Source organism: Pungitius pungitius, chromosome 17, assembly GCF_949316345.1.
Source record: "Pungitius pungitius chromosome 17, fPunPun2.1, whole genome shotgun sequence".
NCBI lineage: Eukaryota > Metazoa > Chordata > Actinopteri > Perciformes > Gasterosteidae > Pungitius > Pungitius pungitius.
Window position 1 is genome coordinate 285,383 of NC_084916.1, and position 16,029 is coordinate 301,411.

Below are 16,029 nucleotides of genomic sequence, written 5' to 3' on the forward strand. Positions count from 1 at the left end.
CTTTGATTTGGACAGACCAACTCAAGCACGCAGGAGATCAGGATTCTTCTATCCGCTATGTAACTGCAGAGTAGTTGTGATCACCAAGGGCTACCAAAGCAGTGGGGGGGGGGGGGGGGGGGGGGGGCTTGATCTGTGGGACTGAAGAGCAAGACGTCAGGTTCAGCCCCTCTATACTGGAGAGCAGGGCGGGAGAGAGGACAGGCAACGAGGGGGAGGGAGAGCGATCCGAGGACTGCTGTGGTTTAATGGTTGGAAGTCGTAACCCTGAAGCCACGGGGGGTTTTGACCTCGTAGAAACCCCCCCCCCCTCCCAAAATAATAAAAGGAAGTAATAACAGTAAAAGCCCTGTATAGTCACACATCATGCATATTACATAAATGGGCAACCTGCTGACTTTACTCAAGATTCGTTTTGTTGGATCAGGTGAAACTGGATCTGAAGTTGGCCAAAGGATTTAAAGCAGCTGTAGCAATTAGGGCTTTAACAAATGGTTATTAGTGCCTCAACTCTCTGTCGCTTGTTTTCTCCTGGAGTTGATTAGTGCTTAGGTCTCTGAAACGTTAATCCCTCACGTGCTTCTAAAAGCCCCCAAATTTGCGTCTTCAAATGTCCACAACTCAAAGACGGGGGAAACATTTAAGCAGCTGGAGTCAGACAAATCTGTCTTCATTTTTCTCAAGAAATTAGCTATATAATATGTAATTATCAAATCTATCATTTATCAAAATAGTTGGTGATAGTGCGTGTGTGTGTGTGTGTGTGCGTGCGTGCGTGTGCGTGCAGCACAGCGAGGGGCTGCCCATCAGTTCCACTTAGCTCAGCGTGGTAATTGGCCGTCCATTGATGGACTTGCTCCCTCTTCACGCTCCAGAGGCCCCGGCTCTTTGTTTGAGGAGCGGGAGGCAACACGCTGGCACGGCGCACACGCTTAAAATAGCGCATCAAATCAGCCATGCTTCAGCGGCCGCTGCTAACGTGTGGGGCGGATTGGAGGACTAATGGTGTGTGTGTGTGTGTGTGTGCGTGTGCGTGTGTGTGCGTGTGTGTCTGCAGCCTGGTGTGGGGTCCTTAGGTTCTCTCTGGGGGGGGGGGGGGGGGGGGGGGGGTTAAGATGGTTAACTGAAGCCGGTGGTTGTATTTAGTCATGTCCCCTTTCCTCCTTCACAGCTTCTACTCTCTCCCCTTTTCTATGTTTCATCCATCACTCACTTACTTTATTGCAGTGTCTCTCTCTCCTTTGCCCCCCCGCTCGCTCACCCTCTTCCACTGTAGTCTCTCTCTCTCTCTCTCTCTCTCTCTCTCCTCCTGCGCTCATGCCCACCGGGCGCTGCTTCTCTCTTCCTGTCACTATGTGCAGTGTCCCTGCAATAGAGATATAAATGTGCTGTGAGCAGGGGGCCCTGACTCCTACACCATAAATCTACACTAACAGCACAACAGGCACATGAGGAGTACAGGGCAGGAGGAGAGGGGGAATCACATAGCTCAAACGATCTGATGGATCTCAGACGATGGATGGCACGCCCTCGCAGGTGCAGATTGTTTTACAGCTGTCTTTGAGGCCGTGGCTCGTGAGCTGTCTGCGCAGCGACAGCATGGCCAAGTGTTTATTTCAAATAGGTTTAAACATTTAGAAGTGTTTGCACTCTTTGACTTCTTCAGATGAGATGCAGCGCTCAAAGGTCGGTGACAAAGGGGGGGACAAAGGAACAAGTGTTCAGCGTGTCCTGAGTAGAAGCTTTTTGTCAATTATTTTTGACATTGAGGGGACCTTTTTCTCCACGTGGGAACAAATGACCCTGCAATGGTATCTCCATATTCAAGACCGAGGTCTGTTTTCTTGAAATAACACATTAGCTTCTGCTGTGTTTTCTGAAGCCTTGGTGACCCTGGTCACAGCTTTACTTCAGCGACATTGAAGCCTGGTGTCTGCTGTTCTAGTTTTGGTTCCCACTCCTCTTCACACTCTCTTCTGCTCTCACAGATATTGCATTTATTATTCCCACCTCACCTGCCGTGCCTTTAAAAATGAAATCTATTTCTTAGCTGTTGGTGTTAAATCTTTCCGCTCTTCTTTTTCCAGCAGTCCTATGCTCCACCCCCTCATCCCATGGCTCCTCCCAGCCCGAGCACCAACAGCTGCAGCCAGGGAGGGGCGGAGCAGCTGAGTAAGACCAACCTGTACATCCGAGGCCTGCCCCCCGGGACCACCGACCAGGACCTCATCAAACTCTGCCAACCGTGAGTACAGTTATGTACACAGTACCCCACAAACAGGGTGTCCTCATGGTGGGCATTGAGCAATACAGCTGATGGAATCATTATGGTTAAAATCATACTTGTGTGTATATATCTATGTATATATACTATTATTAAAGATGAGATTACTTAAATAACCCTCCTAAAAAGCATAAAGGGACATTCTTTATTTTGTAAATTACAGAGGTGTTTCACAGAGAGGGAAGACACTTACTACCTCATCCTGTCCAAATCCTTCTCAGTAACTAACGGAATAAAGAGGCCAGAGACGTTTAGTGTCAAAAATGTACTTGGACACCAAGTGAAAGCCAATTTGCATGGGGAGCATTTTACCGTGGCATGAGGTTAACAGCCAAGTCGAATGTTAATCAAAGCCGATGCACCTGGCCAAGAGCCATAGTCGCCCACCCGAAACCTCACTCATTCTGTGCTTGGATGATAATAGAGTGCAACGGTGTATTCATAGACACTGTGGATATTTCTCATAAGGTATTGTGAGCTATTCCAGGCCGCTACCTGGTTAAAACCTGCTGCTTTCATTTGGGTGGACACAAATTAAATAGTAAAACCCTTAAATGCCAAACTAATCAAACCAAAGAGTCCTCCTCTGAGGGGAAAATTACAGGCATGAAGAGAGTCCCATGTACGATACCCTGCACGCCCCATTAAAGTGACACCGACCAAGTGTATCCCAGGGACACACACACAAAGGCACTCATAAAGCTCTGCCAAATGTTCTTGATAGAGATAACACACACACACACACACCTGCTTGCACACAGCTCAATAAGGCCTAATAAAGCTTAGATTGGACCACCTCCCCCAGGAATCACAGACCAGGACCTCATCAGGCAGTGACACACCGGGGCTTACTTTCTCCCTGTGTCACACACACACACACACACAGACGCACACAAGCAGCTTTGTTCGGCTCCATTAGGTCCTTTTGATTCTCAAATGGGGAAAGGGGGGGGGGGTCAAGATCATTAACGGAGACAAGGCCAGTAGATTGTGAAATGCAGGCCATGAGCGAGTCTGTCTGGTTGCGTAACCTTTTCTTGGCCACATTTCCAGAAATGTCCCGGTCAACCGCTGCCAATTATTCAATGATCCTTCGGAGACGGGAACATGCCGTATTTGTTAATGCTCCCGGTAGCCGTGTCACAAGTCACGCATTTCTACTTGATACTGACCCGTCAAAATTATTCTTAGAAGCGGGCTGATTTGGAAAAGCACTCAGCATCCTGACATTGCACCTCTCTCTCTCGCTTTCAAACCAGTTGTTAAGAATTGGTCGGCTTCAATTTCATTCCAATGAGCCTCTATATTTTGAGTGTTACTATTTGTAAAAAACAAAAGGCTGCATGTTTGCGACGGTAGATTTGCATTCTAATATGCAGCTATTCTCCTGTGACGTGGTCTGTTTATTCGCTTGGATCTGCCTTGCTGCCCTTTAGTGGCTGTCCTCTTGTTCAACCGTTTCCAAGGCCTCCCCCCCCCCCCCCCTCTCTCTTCTTATATCTCCCGCCTTTCCCTCGGTGTGTATCGCCTGTCTAAGAGCCCCCAAGGTTGTCCCGAGGTGCTGCGCCAGTGAAAATCCAATGCCACTGAAACTTTAATTAGCCCGACTGTGTTTCAGTGGCAGGCGGGTGGCAGCGTTCCAGAAAAGGTCATGAAACTGTTCCACAGTCTGCTGCGGCCCGGCTCCCCCCTTAGGTTTTTCCCAAAATGCCCAGTTCTCCTCCCTGTCCCATCGGGTCCCCACCCCCAGCCTCTTCACCCCCCTTGTGGGGCCGGGTTTGTTTTGTAAACTCACTGAAATCAGCCCCTGCTGCTCTGCTTCTCAGAAGCAAACACGCTGCCGCCGAGAGACAGATTCTTGACAGCGGTCCATATCGTACAGTAGATGCTGATTGGAGGCTGTTGCACACTGTCGGAGAGGTGCCAACAACATGAATGCAGTCTACTGTGTTTATAACCCCCGTCCTCGTGAACTCTTTAATATTATACTGCCAAAGTCCTGTCACGTTCCCAGTCACCCTCCTAAAGGCCTCCCCACCTTCCCAAGTGCACAGCTCTCACTTTAAATACTGAAAGGTTATCATCTCTAATCATTGACTCAGTTTGGTCAGTGGTGATTGTATATTATTTAGTTAATGAGTAATTCACTCATTACATACTTGAACGATGTCTACCATTGAAGACACGACTAACCTTAGTTCCCAAGGCCACGACCAGCCACCTCCTTCATCCACCACCGGGGAGACAAAGGAGCGGCTGAAGAACACCAAAGTTCTCACAGCGGTCTGAGGGCAGCTGAACGAGTAATTAAATGGATTTGAGTTGGGGCTTAATCTCTGTTTTATTCAGCTGGCTGGATGTCGGGGTTCTCTGATTTATGGCTGTGGAGCAGAGGCCAAAGAGTGGAAGGGGGGTTTGTTGGCTCAACACCTGCAGAGTGAGCAGCCTTCCCACTGGCCTTGCTGTGCTAGTGGATGGATGCATGGATGCATGGATGCATGGAGCAGCCGTGGCGGTGAGAAAAATTCCTTGGCTGGACCAGCCACGTTGAGGCTCTGGGCCAACCCTAAGCCCAACTCCAACCCCCCCCTTCCAACCCGGGGACCAGCACGGCCAACGCAGCCCCCCAACACTGGAGGGCAAAGCTGACTTTATTACGCCATTCACCGGGCAGCTATCAAGCCCCCACTTATTTACCCAATCTACCACCCAGACGAAGCATAGGGAGGATGGAAGCTGGTCGTTGGATGAAAGGATGAACAAGAGGGAATTAATAAAAACTGATGAGGGCCCACAGCTGGAATAACAGGGACAAAGCAGTTGGCTTTTTCTCTGCCAGCAGCCTGAATCCATAACTCAAACTGCCAAGAAAGCGAAGGACCTTTGAGGTCCCTAAACCCCCCGACGCCTCACGTCTCCTCCTCCTCTTAAACCCTACCTCTTTCTCATCTGCCCCCTCCCTCCTCCTCCTGGTTCTCCTCACTCAATATCAGTCACGGCCGAGCCACAGCTGCGCCCCTCAATGGCGCTGGCTTCTCGCTGCCATGCCACGGTCTGATCAAACGGACTGAGTGAGCCAAATCAAGAGCTAATCACCGCCAATTGTCCAAATAACCTTTCCCGTGTGTGCTGGGGGAATGATGGAGGGGAGGGGAGGGGGGGAGCCATAAGGTATGCTAAGGAGAGTCGGCGAGGGGCAGAGGAGGGAGGGGTGACCCTGGGACCACCTGTTTTTATGGAGCAGAGTCACTCTGCAGCGCCACATTATCACTAATGACTCTCTGCGGCCCGGCGTTGACATTAGCCGCCCAGCTATCAGAGCCGCCTGTCCCCGGCTCAAAAGGCGGGTTCTAAAAGCTGACATGTGGGAAGCAGAATTATGAGCAAAAAAACCCCCCTCCAGTCCATTATCAAAGCCCAAATGTTCCATCGCTCCCTTCCACCAGCGCAACTGCAATATTATCTCTATTATTATCTGGCCACTGGATTTTACCTGGATTTCTGGATTTCCATATATATTTATATACTTATATATATATATATATATACTTCAAATACCCCAAAATGATGAATTGCTAACTTGTGCTGCTGTGACTTCTGACCTGGCTGCAGGGATCTGGCATCGTGCTCCCAGGGGGGGACATCACTGGTGTCTGTGGTCCCAGCCTCCAAGGAGCACGTCTCAGACCACAAACACTTTCAGCTGGTGTGAAGTTGAGATTCATTAACCCAAAGTTTAGAGATAATTCCTGTGGGTGTTGGTGTTAAAAAGAACGCCAGCGTGAACTGATTTCAGATCATTTAAGTCCAGCGCTGTTCTAATCCAAACCCTGTGATGGTTTGTCTCTATATGAGTTGTGTATTTATTAATATGCTCCAACCCGCCCCCAACACACGCGGGTCTGGTCCACCATGTTGCCGAGTTGTGCGTCACCCGGTGCAAAGAGAGATAGCGCTGCTCAACCTCTAAGGAATGCCCAAACTAAACTACTCCTCCAGCTTCACGCTGAGCAGAAGCATCTGCTGTTCCTGGAACTCTTTCTATGTGTGAACCCCCCCCCCCCCCTCTCCCCTGCCCCCTTCCCTTCTCACTGTCCCTGCTCTGTCTTCTCTTCTGTTACGCTCTCCCTCCATGTTCTCTCCCTCACATCTCTTCATTATGTTAATCTCTCCAGCGGACTTAAACGCGACGCCTTATTCCTCCCCAAACATCGATTTCAGAGCAAGGGCGAGAGAAGAAGCTGATTTGGCCTAAGGCTAGTTGTTTGAATTATTTAGCCCCCCCATTACTGTATACATGACATGTAGACAGTCTGCCTACTTAGAGGCTGGAAAGAACCTTCTCTTCACTTCTGCATCCATGCTGACTCTGTTACTTATTATGCTCTAACAATCATTTTTCTTGAGCAGAATGTATTTAGTTATTTTGCTCGATTGCACTTTAGGCCTTGGATTCACATGAAACACACAGACACATCCCTTTTTCTTCTTTGAAACTGCATGTTAATTTTCTTTCAGAAACTTAACAGAATCCATGGCAACCCTTCCAGTTCCCATTGTCTGTGGGTTAGGGTTCTGCCTGTGCCGATCCCCCCGCCTCACTCGGGTCGAATATTTTATTAAGTTCCTTTGAAAGCTACCGGAGAGTCCCCGATACGCCGAAACTGATTTACGACCAGGACGCCACCTGAAATCTATGGACTCTTACTCCCCCCCCCCCCCCCCCCTGCTCATTCCCCAGCACCACGTTTCCCTTTCATTCGAAGCAGCAGCTTGAAAGCAGAAGCAGCACCGGCCCAGATGAGATGTGTTCATTTGTGCGTGGGAGACAGCACGAGGGTTTGTGTGTGTGTGTGTGTGTGTGTGTGTGTGTGTGTGTGTGTGTGTGTGTGTGTGTGTGTGTGTGTGTGTGTGTGTGTGTGTGTGTGTGTGTGTGTGTGTGTGTGTGTGTGTGTGTGTGTGTGTGTGTGTGTGTGTGTGTGCGTGCGTGCGTGCGTGCGTGCGTGCGTGCGTCCTTGCTCCGATGCCACGCACACGGTCGGTCCGTGCCTCCCTCTCCTCGGCCCGGCCCGGCGCCTCTCACACCTCAGCTGTCTCACGGTATTCCATCAAAATATCCGATACGCCTGAGCTTAGAAAAGAAAATACGCTCTAGTCATCTTTGGGATATTTCAAGGGTAATACATAGAATAAATGAGCAAAGAAATGAAAATGAACACATGTGTTCATGATGCTTGTGATGTGGTTTTTGTGTTTAAATACATGAACAATTAGCCCCTTCATTTCCATTTGGCTCTGGTTATTAGGGTTAGGGGTTATTTGATTCCCATGATTCATGTGCAAAGTTTCCGCCTTCAACATCTCCCTAAATTCTTTTTAAGGTTACCAGTGGAAACCCCGTAAAGTCTCTGCTGTGAAGCAGCATCGTGTCTCTTTGGTTTCTGTGCAGGTGGAATAGCTTTCTGTTGGCCCCCCCGCTGACCATGTCCACATCTACTCTAAACCAGTTCAAAGTTGGTCATCTCAGAGGTGATTCGGTAGTGAGTTTCAGTGTGCTGGCGTTTCATCACAGTGTTTCAAACCAGTTGGACCCCCCTGAGAAGAATCAGCACATGTTATTGTGAGCTGTGTTCACACTTCAGTAGATGACTCACCACTGTGAAGAGTTACAAATGTCCTGGCTTTCTCTTTACTACACTCCCCTCAACAAAAACATTGTTTTTATAGACGACAATCTATTTCTGTGTTGGCTTTCTTATTAAATCTACTACATTCTGCATTATTCGCTAGAAGTGTTTAAATTAATAGTAAATTAGTGAATTAATTCAATTACTCGTGGAATATTGAGGTCTATCCAAAAGGTCTAGTTTTGTATTGATTTGATAGCAAAAATGGGAACGGGTTATTGGATATTCTTGAAAGTTACACAGCAAGGCATAAACGGACTAAAGGAATGCAAATAGCATTGAGCTGATTGATCGAGTCTCTTTCAAAGTGACACCGACTAAATTGTGGGAACACTTTGCCTGATGGAGGCTATCTGAATTCTTTTATTGAAAAATCCCTTAATGCGAAGATAAATAGTTTAAAAGGTAACTCTCCACCAGTGAAATCTTAACACATGCTAAAACTTTAAATCACCTTCCCCCCTTTTATAAATTGCCTGTCTGGAGCTCGGTGGCCGCGATGCCGCTTGCAGCTGTAATCTGTCCCTATTATGCAGGGAGGTGGGAAAGTTTGAATGGTTCTAATCAACTTGTCACCCATTTCACCAAAGCCAAGTGAAACGAATGTCCGTGAAAAGAAATCACATGAGTAAGGAAATAAGGAAAAATAGAAACGGGAATAGTTGATGACAACTAATGACCACAGAGGGGGACCACAGCCGCCGCCAGCAGCCCGCCGACGTACTGCAGCCACTGGGATCGCTCTGAAACAAAGGCTCTACGGGCTGCGTCATCATGTTGTTTTAGTCGCAGGGGGCTGAAATACGGCCGAGGTTCTTCTAACGCTGTGAATGAAGCATTTGTTGAAGCAGAGGGAAACAAAGAAAGCCAGCGCCTCAGGTCGGATTACCTTCCTGCTCGTAGACGCTTCCCACACTTGGAGACGGTGAAGGTTTGGAAGTAAACATTAGGCAGTTTACCACAAACCTGCCAACAAAACACGAGGGAACCGAAGCACCTGGAAAAAACAAAACCTGATCAAATTCTGCCAAGAAAAAGATGGAGTGCTAAATCCAGAAAAGGAATTATCCAATTTGTAAAAGCCTTTTGATTTATTGCTGCTCACGCTTGCCAGCGCAGTGTTTTGATATTAGGGTTATACTTTTATAGACCATTTTTGAGTTTTTAAGCAATGAGTTGATGATCACTTAGGCGACAGAAGTACGGCAGATTACGATCGCTTTTGAAGCTACGCAAGAGCGCAGTAAAGATCGCAGATGCCCCCTCACGGGACTGACTCCAGATCTGCTGCGAGTGAGTTCAATTCATGTGCAGATTGCCCAATTTTCAATGGCCAAATATATTCTTGTCTTTGTTTGAGAAACCCAGAGAGTGGGGGGGGTTGAGCTCACCTCACCACTAGATGCCCCTAAATCCTACACGCTGCATCTGTAAAGGTGTTCATAAGGATCCCTAAGCACATTAGGCTGTTAATGCTGTCACTCGTTAAATGTTTAAAACACACAGGACACTTCCCCAGAAGTAGGGGCTCGAGTCACAATGGGCCGACTTTGGGCTCACTTTGCTGAGACCTGTCTCAGTCCCCGTAGTCCGGGACGAAGATAAAGGTCTCTGCCACCAACCTGTCAGCTCCGAGGTCATCAGAGGGGTTCTGTGGACACAGCAGCTGGTCTGCTCCCTGCCAGGTGTCCTTCAGGACAGGTTGGCCCTGCTTTGTTTAGTCCACCAACCGTGTCTCATTCCGTCATCTCGTTTATCCCTTTTTTTCTCTCTCTCTGAATTCCTGCCTTATTTTCCTATTATTTCTGGATTCTTATATTATCCAATGAGAAATGTCTCATTCACGAATGCTTGGTATGCTGTGCTCTCTCTCAGCATTTTGACCTTCTACCAGAGGGCTTCAGTTTTTGAAATTAAGATAGTTCCAAGGAAACAGTAGGAAATGCATGCACTAATTTCCTGTTGAGTTTAGGAAATTGGTTTTCTTGTTGTACGTCTTTGACCTCGGTTCAGCGTGTCGTAAGCACCAACAGTGCTGGCCGGTTGCTATGGCACCAACTTATTGGGCCTAATAGAAAAACATCATTTCAAAAACACACATTTAAAGGCTTACGGTTGGCTGCAGCAACACAGATCTTCAATAGTCTTATAGCAACTGCAACAACATTTCACTAACACATCCGTTTATTAATTCTCCCCATAAATCAGCCCGATGGACAGGAGGCCTGACCTCTGACCTCTGCTGAGCCTCAGCGCTGTGCGAGTCGGGTTAACGGTGATGAATGCTGTACGTATGTTTAGTGCCATCGCAAACATTACATCTGACACAACCACTCTCAGGTCTGTCTGTCTCAGGTTTGTCACCCACTTTGTGTTTTACATCTTGTTTTATCTTTGTTATAAAAGAATAAAGAAGTCGTCTTTTCCTCCTCGGCGCCGTCCTCTCGGTGCGTCTGCCACAGTGACACCTGTCTCTTGCACGAGCATCAAAGCTTTGACAAAATGATAAAACACACTCTATGAAATCGAAAGTTATCTCGAGTGCTTCCCTAATAAGTGGAATTGTCTCTAAATGTACAAACACCTGCGATTGGAGTCAACAAAGCGCTCGCTGTGGCTTCTAGTGAGTACAAATCAGTGATGCTTTGGCTGATAATATTCCAAATCTAACAAGAAAACACAAACCGGAGATCCTGCAAACGTTTTTCCACCGTTCTGTCGAGCTAGAATCGGGGTAAAGGTCGTCTGTAATTGGTGGAAAACGAATATTTGCCTCAGCTTTGCCCCGTAGGCAATTGTCACCATTACTCAATGAGACGATGTTCTCTCCACTCCTATGAAACCTCTTCTGGATGAGATCTGCTGCACGGGGCAAGTAGTACATCATGCACAACCCTGTTCTCAAGTCCTGTGTCTTGAAGTCTCTGTTTCCACCTGCCTCACTCCCACCTGCCCAGGTGCCCAACACGGCCACAGCAACGTTTCCTGCCTTTTTGACACAAGTCGGTGTCACAGCTGAACGCTGTAAAGCCTAACCCTCAAAGCGGGACTCCTCAAATGCACAATCCACATTCAAGTCTCCATCTGCAGGCACAGATGGGCGGTCAAATGCAGATACGGCACATTTGCGTTCACGCAGACACACCAGTGAACATACACAAAGACCTCTTGGAGAGCACAGATGGTCTTAGATCCTCGTCGGGGTTTCATCCGCCGACTGCTCTGTAGCTCAATGACACGCAAACCTTTTAGAGAGCGAGGTGTCAGCACAGCACTTGGGTGGTCCATCTACCCTCGCACAACGCCACGGTGGCTCTGCCCACATACAGCAAACAGCCACTGCACTTTCCCAGCTCTGAAATGAAATGCGCCCGCCATCATTTCATCAAGCGTCCGGGATGTCACTTGCGTGCATGCAGCCGCCCTCTTAAAGAAGAAAACGTGGTTGAGCTTTTGGCCCGTGTTCGGTTTTATCGCATCTCGCTGCCCAGACAGATGCCAAACCAATGACATGTTTTACATCCACTTTGTACATTTTAGTTGGCCTAAAATAGCTCATAAAGCCTTTTCTGGCGTCTTCTTTTTCTGTGTTGATCCGATGTTGCATCAGAATGATTGCCATGGGATTCCTATTAGGAGGGAGGGGGAGGAAGCAAGGAACAAAGGGAGAGAAATGAAGGATACAGAGCAGGAAGGAGAAATGTAAAGGATGGTAAAGAGGCCTTCATTCAGAGAGAGAGAGAGAGATTTTCTCGAGGAGGAGGGAGGGCCGTCCGAGTCCGAGATAAGAGGCTGCGAGAGTGATTGAAATCGGATTAGTGGAGACAGCCTCTGCATCCCCGGCCACAGCATCACGGTGTTAAACCTGTGCTTCACAGGGACTGCCTCTGTCACATCAAAGCCTCCCCAGGCCGGAGCCACCGGCAGGGTCATCTGCAGCAACCCCCCCACACAGCCACACACACACATCCATCCATCCATCTCCAGGATGCCTCGGTTACGTTAGCAGGGATCTGGCTCCTTCCACCTATTCCACCTTTTCATCTGGCTGCAGTGTCGCTGCGGTGTGCATTTGGACGCATTGATGAGGCATCTTTAACATTTAATGAGGCGAGCAGTGATGAGCTGGCATTGGAAAGCTACTGTCTGACTGCTTCCCCAGAGTCCAAACAAAGTTTTAATGAGAACTTTCCCCAATTTGGTGCCAAAAGCACGGAGCTTTTCAACTGCTTCCCAGACTGAAAGCATACAACAATTCTTCACTTTGGTTCAGGGGGGGCACATCTGTGTGTGATTACACAGGGATGGGGTGGCTGGCTGGCATTAAGAGCTGGGAAATAAGTCATTACGATCGGCATCAATATTGTAATATAGGTTCTGTGATGAAGTCATCACATTAACATATACATTAAAAAATGTCTCCTCTGGGCGTTTAAGATTATGGATGTGACAAGAACTGGAAGTCCTGAAAACATGACGTCACTCCTCATTCTACTGAGGATTAATCTCCCCGACAACCGATCCAGGTCCAAGTCGACTGGAGGCGAGCTAGTGGCCGACAGACAGAACCCGACTAGTCCAGTTTAAAATAACAGGGCCAACACACAGAGGCTGGGTTGAAGTTAGTTCAGAGGCTGTAACAAATGTTGTCTGGTCGTGATGTACAGTGCCATGTAGAATTTTGGAAAGTGTGTCCAAACTTCTGACTGGTGACTGGTACTGTATGTTCATTTCTGAGTCTTTGCTTGGTGGTTTTCATCTTCATATTTAATACTACACATTTTTTACAAGTGTCAGGTATTTTATCCTTTTAAATATTACCATTTGTGAGATCATTAGTGTTGGAAAGTATTAACAGTGTTTTGGTTATTGAATCAAGGAATAGTTCCTCAGCAAAAACACAATAGCTGTAATATGAAGCTTTATTGTGTAAACTATAAGATTAAAGAAAAATTGTTGAAGATTATACTTAAATGGCAAAATCCTACTTAACCGTAATCCTTCTTTCTCGTTTTCTCCTCAACAAACTGAAGCGATGCAGTTGCTCACACGTCTCTGCTTCTCCAATCACACGCCTCCATGTGATCAAACGCCTTGGTCCTCTTCTGTTGCCGTAGATTATGGATCCCTATTGCTAAAATGGCCTGTTTATCTGCTGAAGAGAGACAATCCACTGATTAGTGAGTGCGCTCCCTATATGGGTGTGTGTGAGTGTATACGTTATGCGGTGTGTGTGTGTGTGTGTGTGGGTGTGTGTGTGTGTGTGAGAGAGAGAGCTGGTAGTTTTCCTCTAGTAGCTCATCAGTTCATATCCACCACCCACCCCACCGCAGCATGCAGTAAATAGAGTCTCCGCCACTCGTTGAGAAATAGCACAATTATACCCTGCTGGTGAAATATGGGCCGGGATGCACCACTGCTTCTTCCCTACTCAACGTGTGTGTGTGTGTGTGTGTGTGTGTGAGAACACAGCAAACACCCTTCCCCTCTGCTCACTCACTGTCATGTGCGTTCCCCACAACGGGATGTGTTGTCACTTGTGTATTTATACACAGACATGTAAGTATGGCATACCCAAGTGTCATAGTACCAGCGATGTAGCCACCGCACGCGCACACACACACACACACACACGCACACGCCTGCTCACGCACACACGGTAAATGCAGACATGCAGATTTGCAAACACACACACACACACATGCTGTACTGATAATGCTACAGAGCTTCTCGCGCTGCACACAGTACAGAATGCTGCATTTTAGCTGAGGCAAGCAGATATATATATAATATATATATATAGAATAACTCACTGTCAGTCAGTAAGGTCAATCTTTCAATTTCCCCCCAAAATGAAAAAATAACCCACTGCACGTACAATACTGTGAAGTAAAGAATGTAACAGGGAACTACAGCAGAGATCTAATGGTAATTCTGACGTTTGGTGAACCAGGTCATCTTTTCTGCTTCACACAAATACAACAACTTCCTCATGTCTGTGCAATAATTCTTAGATCTTGCAACCTGTGCACGTTTTTAAATTTTTAATTTTATTTAAACAAACATTTTTTGCCCCTTTCCTTGTGATTTCGGGGGCAAAATGATATTTCTTGGGGGCAATTTGCCGTTGTGTATTTCCGACGCTGCATTAACTGCATTAACATCTTCCACTTCCAGTCCCATCTATAATGTGGAGTTTCTTCATATATCATTCATTGCCTGATTCATACAGCGTTGTATTCCTAAAAACATGGTCAAAAAGTTGGGAGTTGGGGATTTATGGTTTGATCTAAAAATATATATTTAATTTCCATCTGTAAGGACCTTTGACTTGAATATTTCAACAAAATGAAACAAGAATTGAAAAGCCGATTTGTATCATATCTGACACTTGGGTTTATTTATAGAAATGCAAGTGAACATGAAATACACGTTCTCTCTCAAGTGTGAACTAATCACCAAGGTTAGTGTGCAATAGAGTTAATGTTTATTCAGTGTTGTTTTCAGGTGTGAAAGGAATACATCTGAAGTGAATATGTTGTACTGCACATCCACTGACTTTACTTTTAAGTGCTTATGTGCTTTAAGACCTTTTGGAAATGTTCAGTGACTCTCTCAAATGTCACAGCGCTGCACACTGGTTTGAAGTCAGCCATAAACATCATGTCATTGACCTCCAGTGATTTCTCTTTCCAATGGCTCTTGACATTTGTGCGACTTTGCAAATTGCTGGTTGCAGCTAAACGGCTCGCCTCATGGAAAATGAAACTAATCTACTTAGACTATGTGACGGCACTCTGAGTGAACCGCCCGCCAGTCAGAGGTGTCCCGGTCAAAAACACTCAATTTCCTGTCTCTGTCGTTACAGGTACGGAAAAATAGTGTCAACCAAGGCCATCCTGGATAAAAACACCAACCAGTGCAAAGGTAAGTCATTACGTTGTCTGTCTGGTTTTAGTGCACCAGCCATCACTCCTACGACCGTCTCTTGTCGCGGCGATCCGAGCCGTAAATTCATACATCAGCCGAGGAAGCCTCGCCCCGTAAATCAGTGATTTAGCGAGACGCCGGCTCCCCGCTGCAGGAAGGCTTCGGGTAAACACGCCGCTCTCAGCTGTCCCCTCCCCGGCTGTGATGTCTGAGACAGTGTTTTCTGTGTTTGTTTGTAAAGGTCCATTAGGGTCTGCGCAGTAAATGGCGCGCGTGCGGCGATGAAATTATCACCCCCCCGTGCACGCGGCGTGCACTTGCCTGAGCGCCCAATCAGGGCCAACTAGGCAGCTGGGGTTCCAGGAACCGCTAACTACCGCTGTCACGCTCACCCTCGCGGGGTCTCGCATCCTTCAGCCACCCGCCTCGCGTGGCTGTAAATACATTTCACACACTTTTTGTGTGCAATCAGTCGGTAATGATCAGCTCGGCCTCCAGTTAAGAAAGAGGGAAGGAGAAGGGGGGGGCGAAGCGATGGATGAGATGAGAGAAAGAGAAGAAGAAAAAAAAAAGATTAGTGTGCTTCTTGCCCCGAGGTGTCTGGCAGCACTGTTTAAGAGCTATTGAAGTAGCATCAATACTTTTAATTGCTTTTTGTGCTTTTCAAGGTGAAGCCGCCTTCTTAACCCTGCTGCACACCTGAGTTTATCCTGCCGAGCATCCTCTGGGTCAGAATGTTTGGGAAAATAACCTCTGCCTGTGAGAGGCTGGAGAGGAGAAGGAAAAAAACGAGGTTAATGATATTGACGGGTCCTCTTCCCTGTGAGTCCTACGAGCTACTGAAGACGAGCCTGGGCCCGTGTTAGTATGAAAGACGCATCTGTAGGTCAGGGGGAGGAAAGAGAAGACGAGGGATCCTCAGATTAAGAAAAGGGCGAAAATGTGGAGATTAGACTTCACTATGCTGATGCTCTGAGTTTAGAAAAGAATCATCTCCAGAATTGCTGTCGCCGGGGTCCTTCAGAACATGGCAAGAGGATTGTGTGTGTGTGTGTGTGTGTGTGTGTGTGTGTGTGTGTGTGTGTGTGTGTGTGTGTGTGTGTGTGTGTGTGTGTGTGTGTGTGTGTG

The 16,029-nt window shown here is 47.3% G+C and overlaps 1 protein-coding gene across 4 annotated transcripts in view; it reads left to right on the plus strand.

The window, feature by feature from the left end:
* Window positions 1–16,029, plus strand: part of rbms3 (RNA binding motif, single stranded interacting protein) — a 206,999-nt gene that overhangs the window by 87,778 nt on the left and 103,192 nt on the right. For all 4 annotated transcript variants that reach the window (XM_037473624.2, XM_062558354.1, XM_062558353.1 and 1 more), the window contains 2 exons: window positions 2,088–2,245; window positions 14,840–14,898. In XM_037473624.2, coding sequence (XP_037329521.2) covers window positions 2,088–2,245; window positions 14,840–14,898 — 217 coding nt within the window. The remainder of the gene's footprint in view (window positions 1–2,087; window positions 2,246–14,839; window positions 14,899–16,029) is intronic.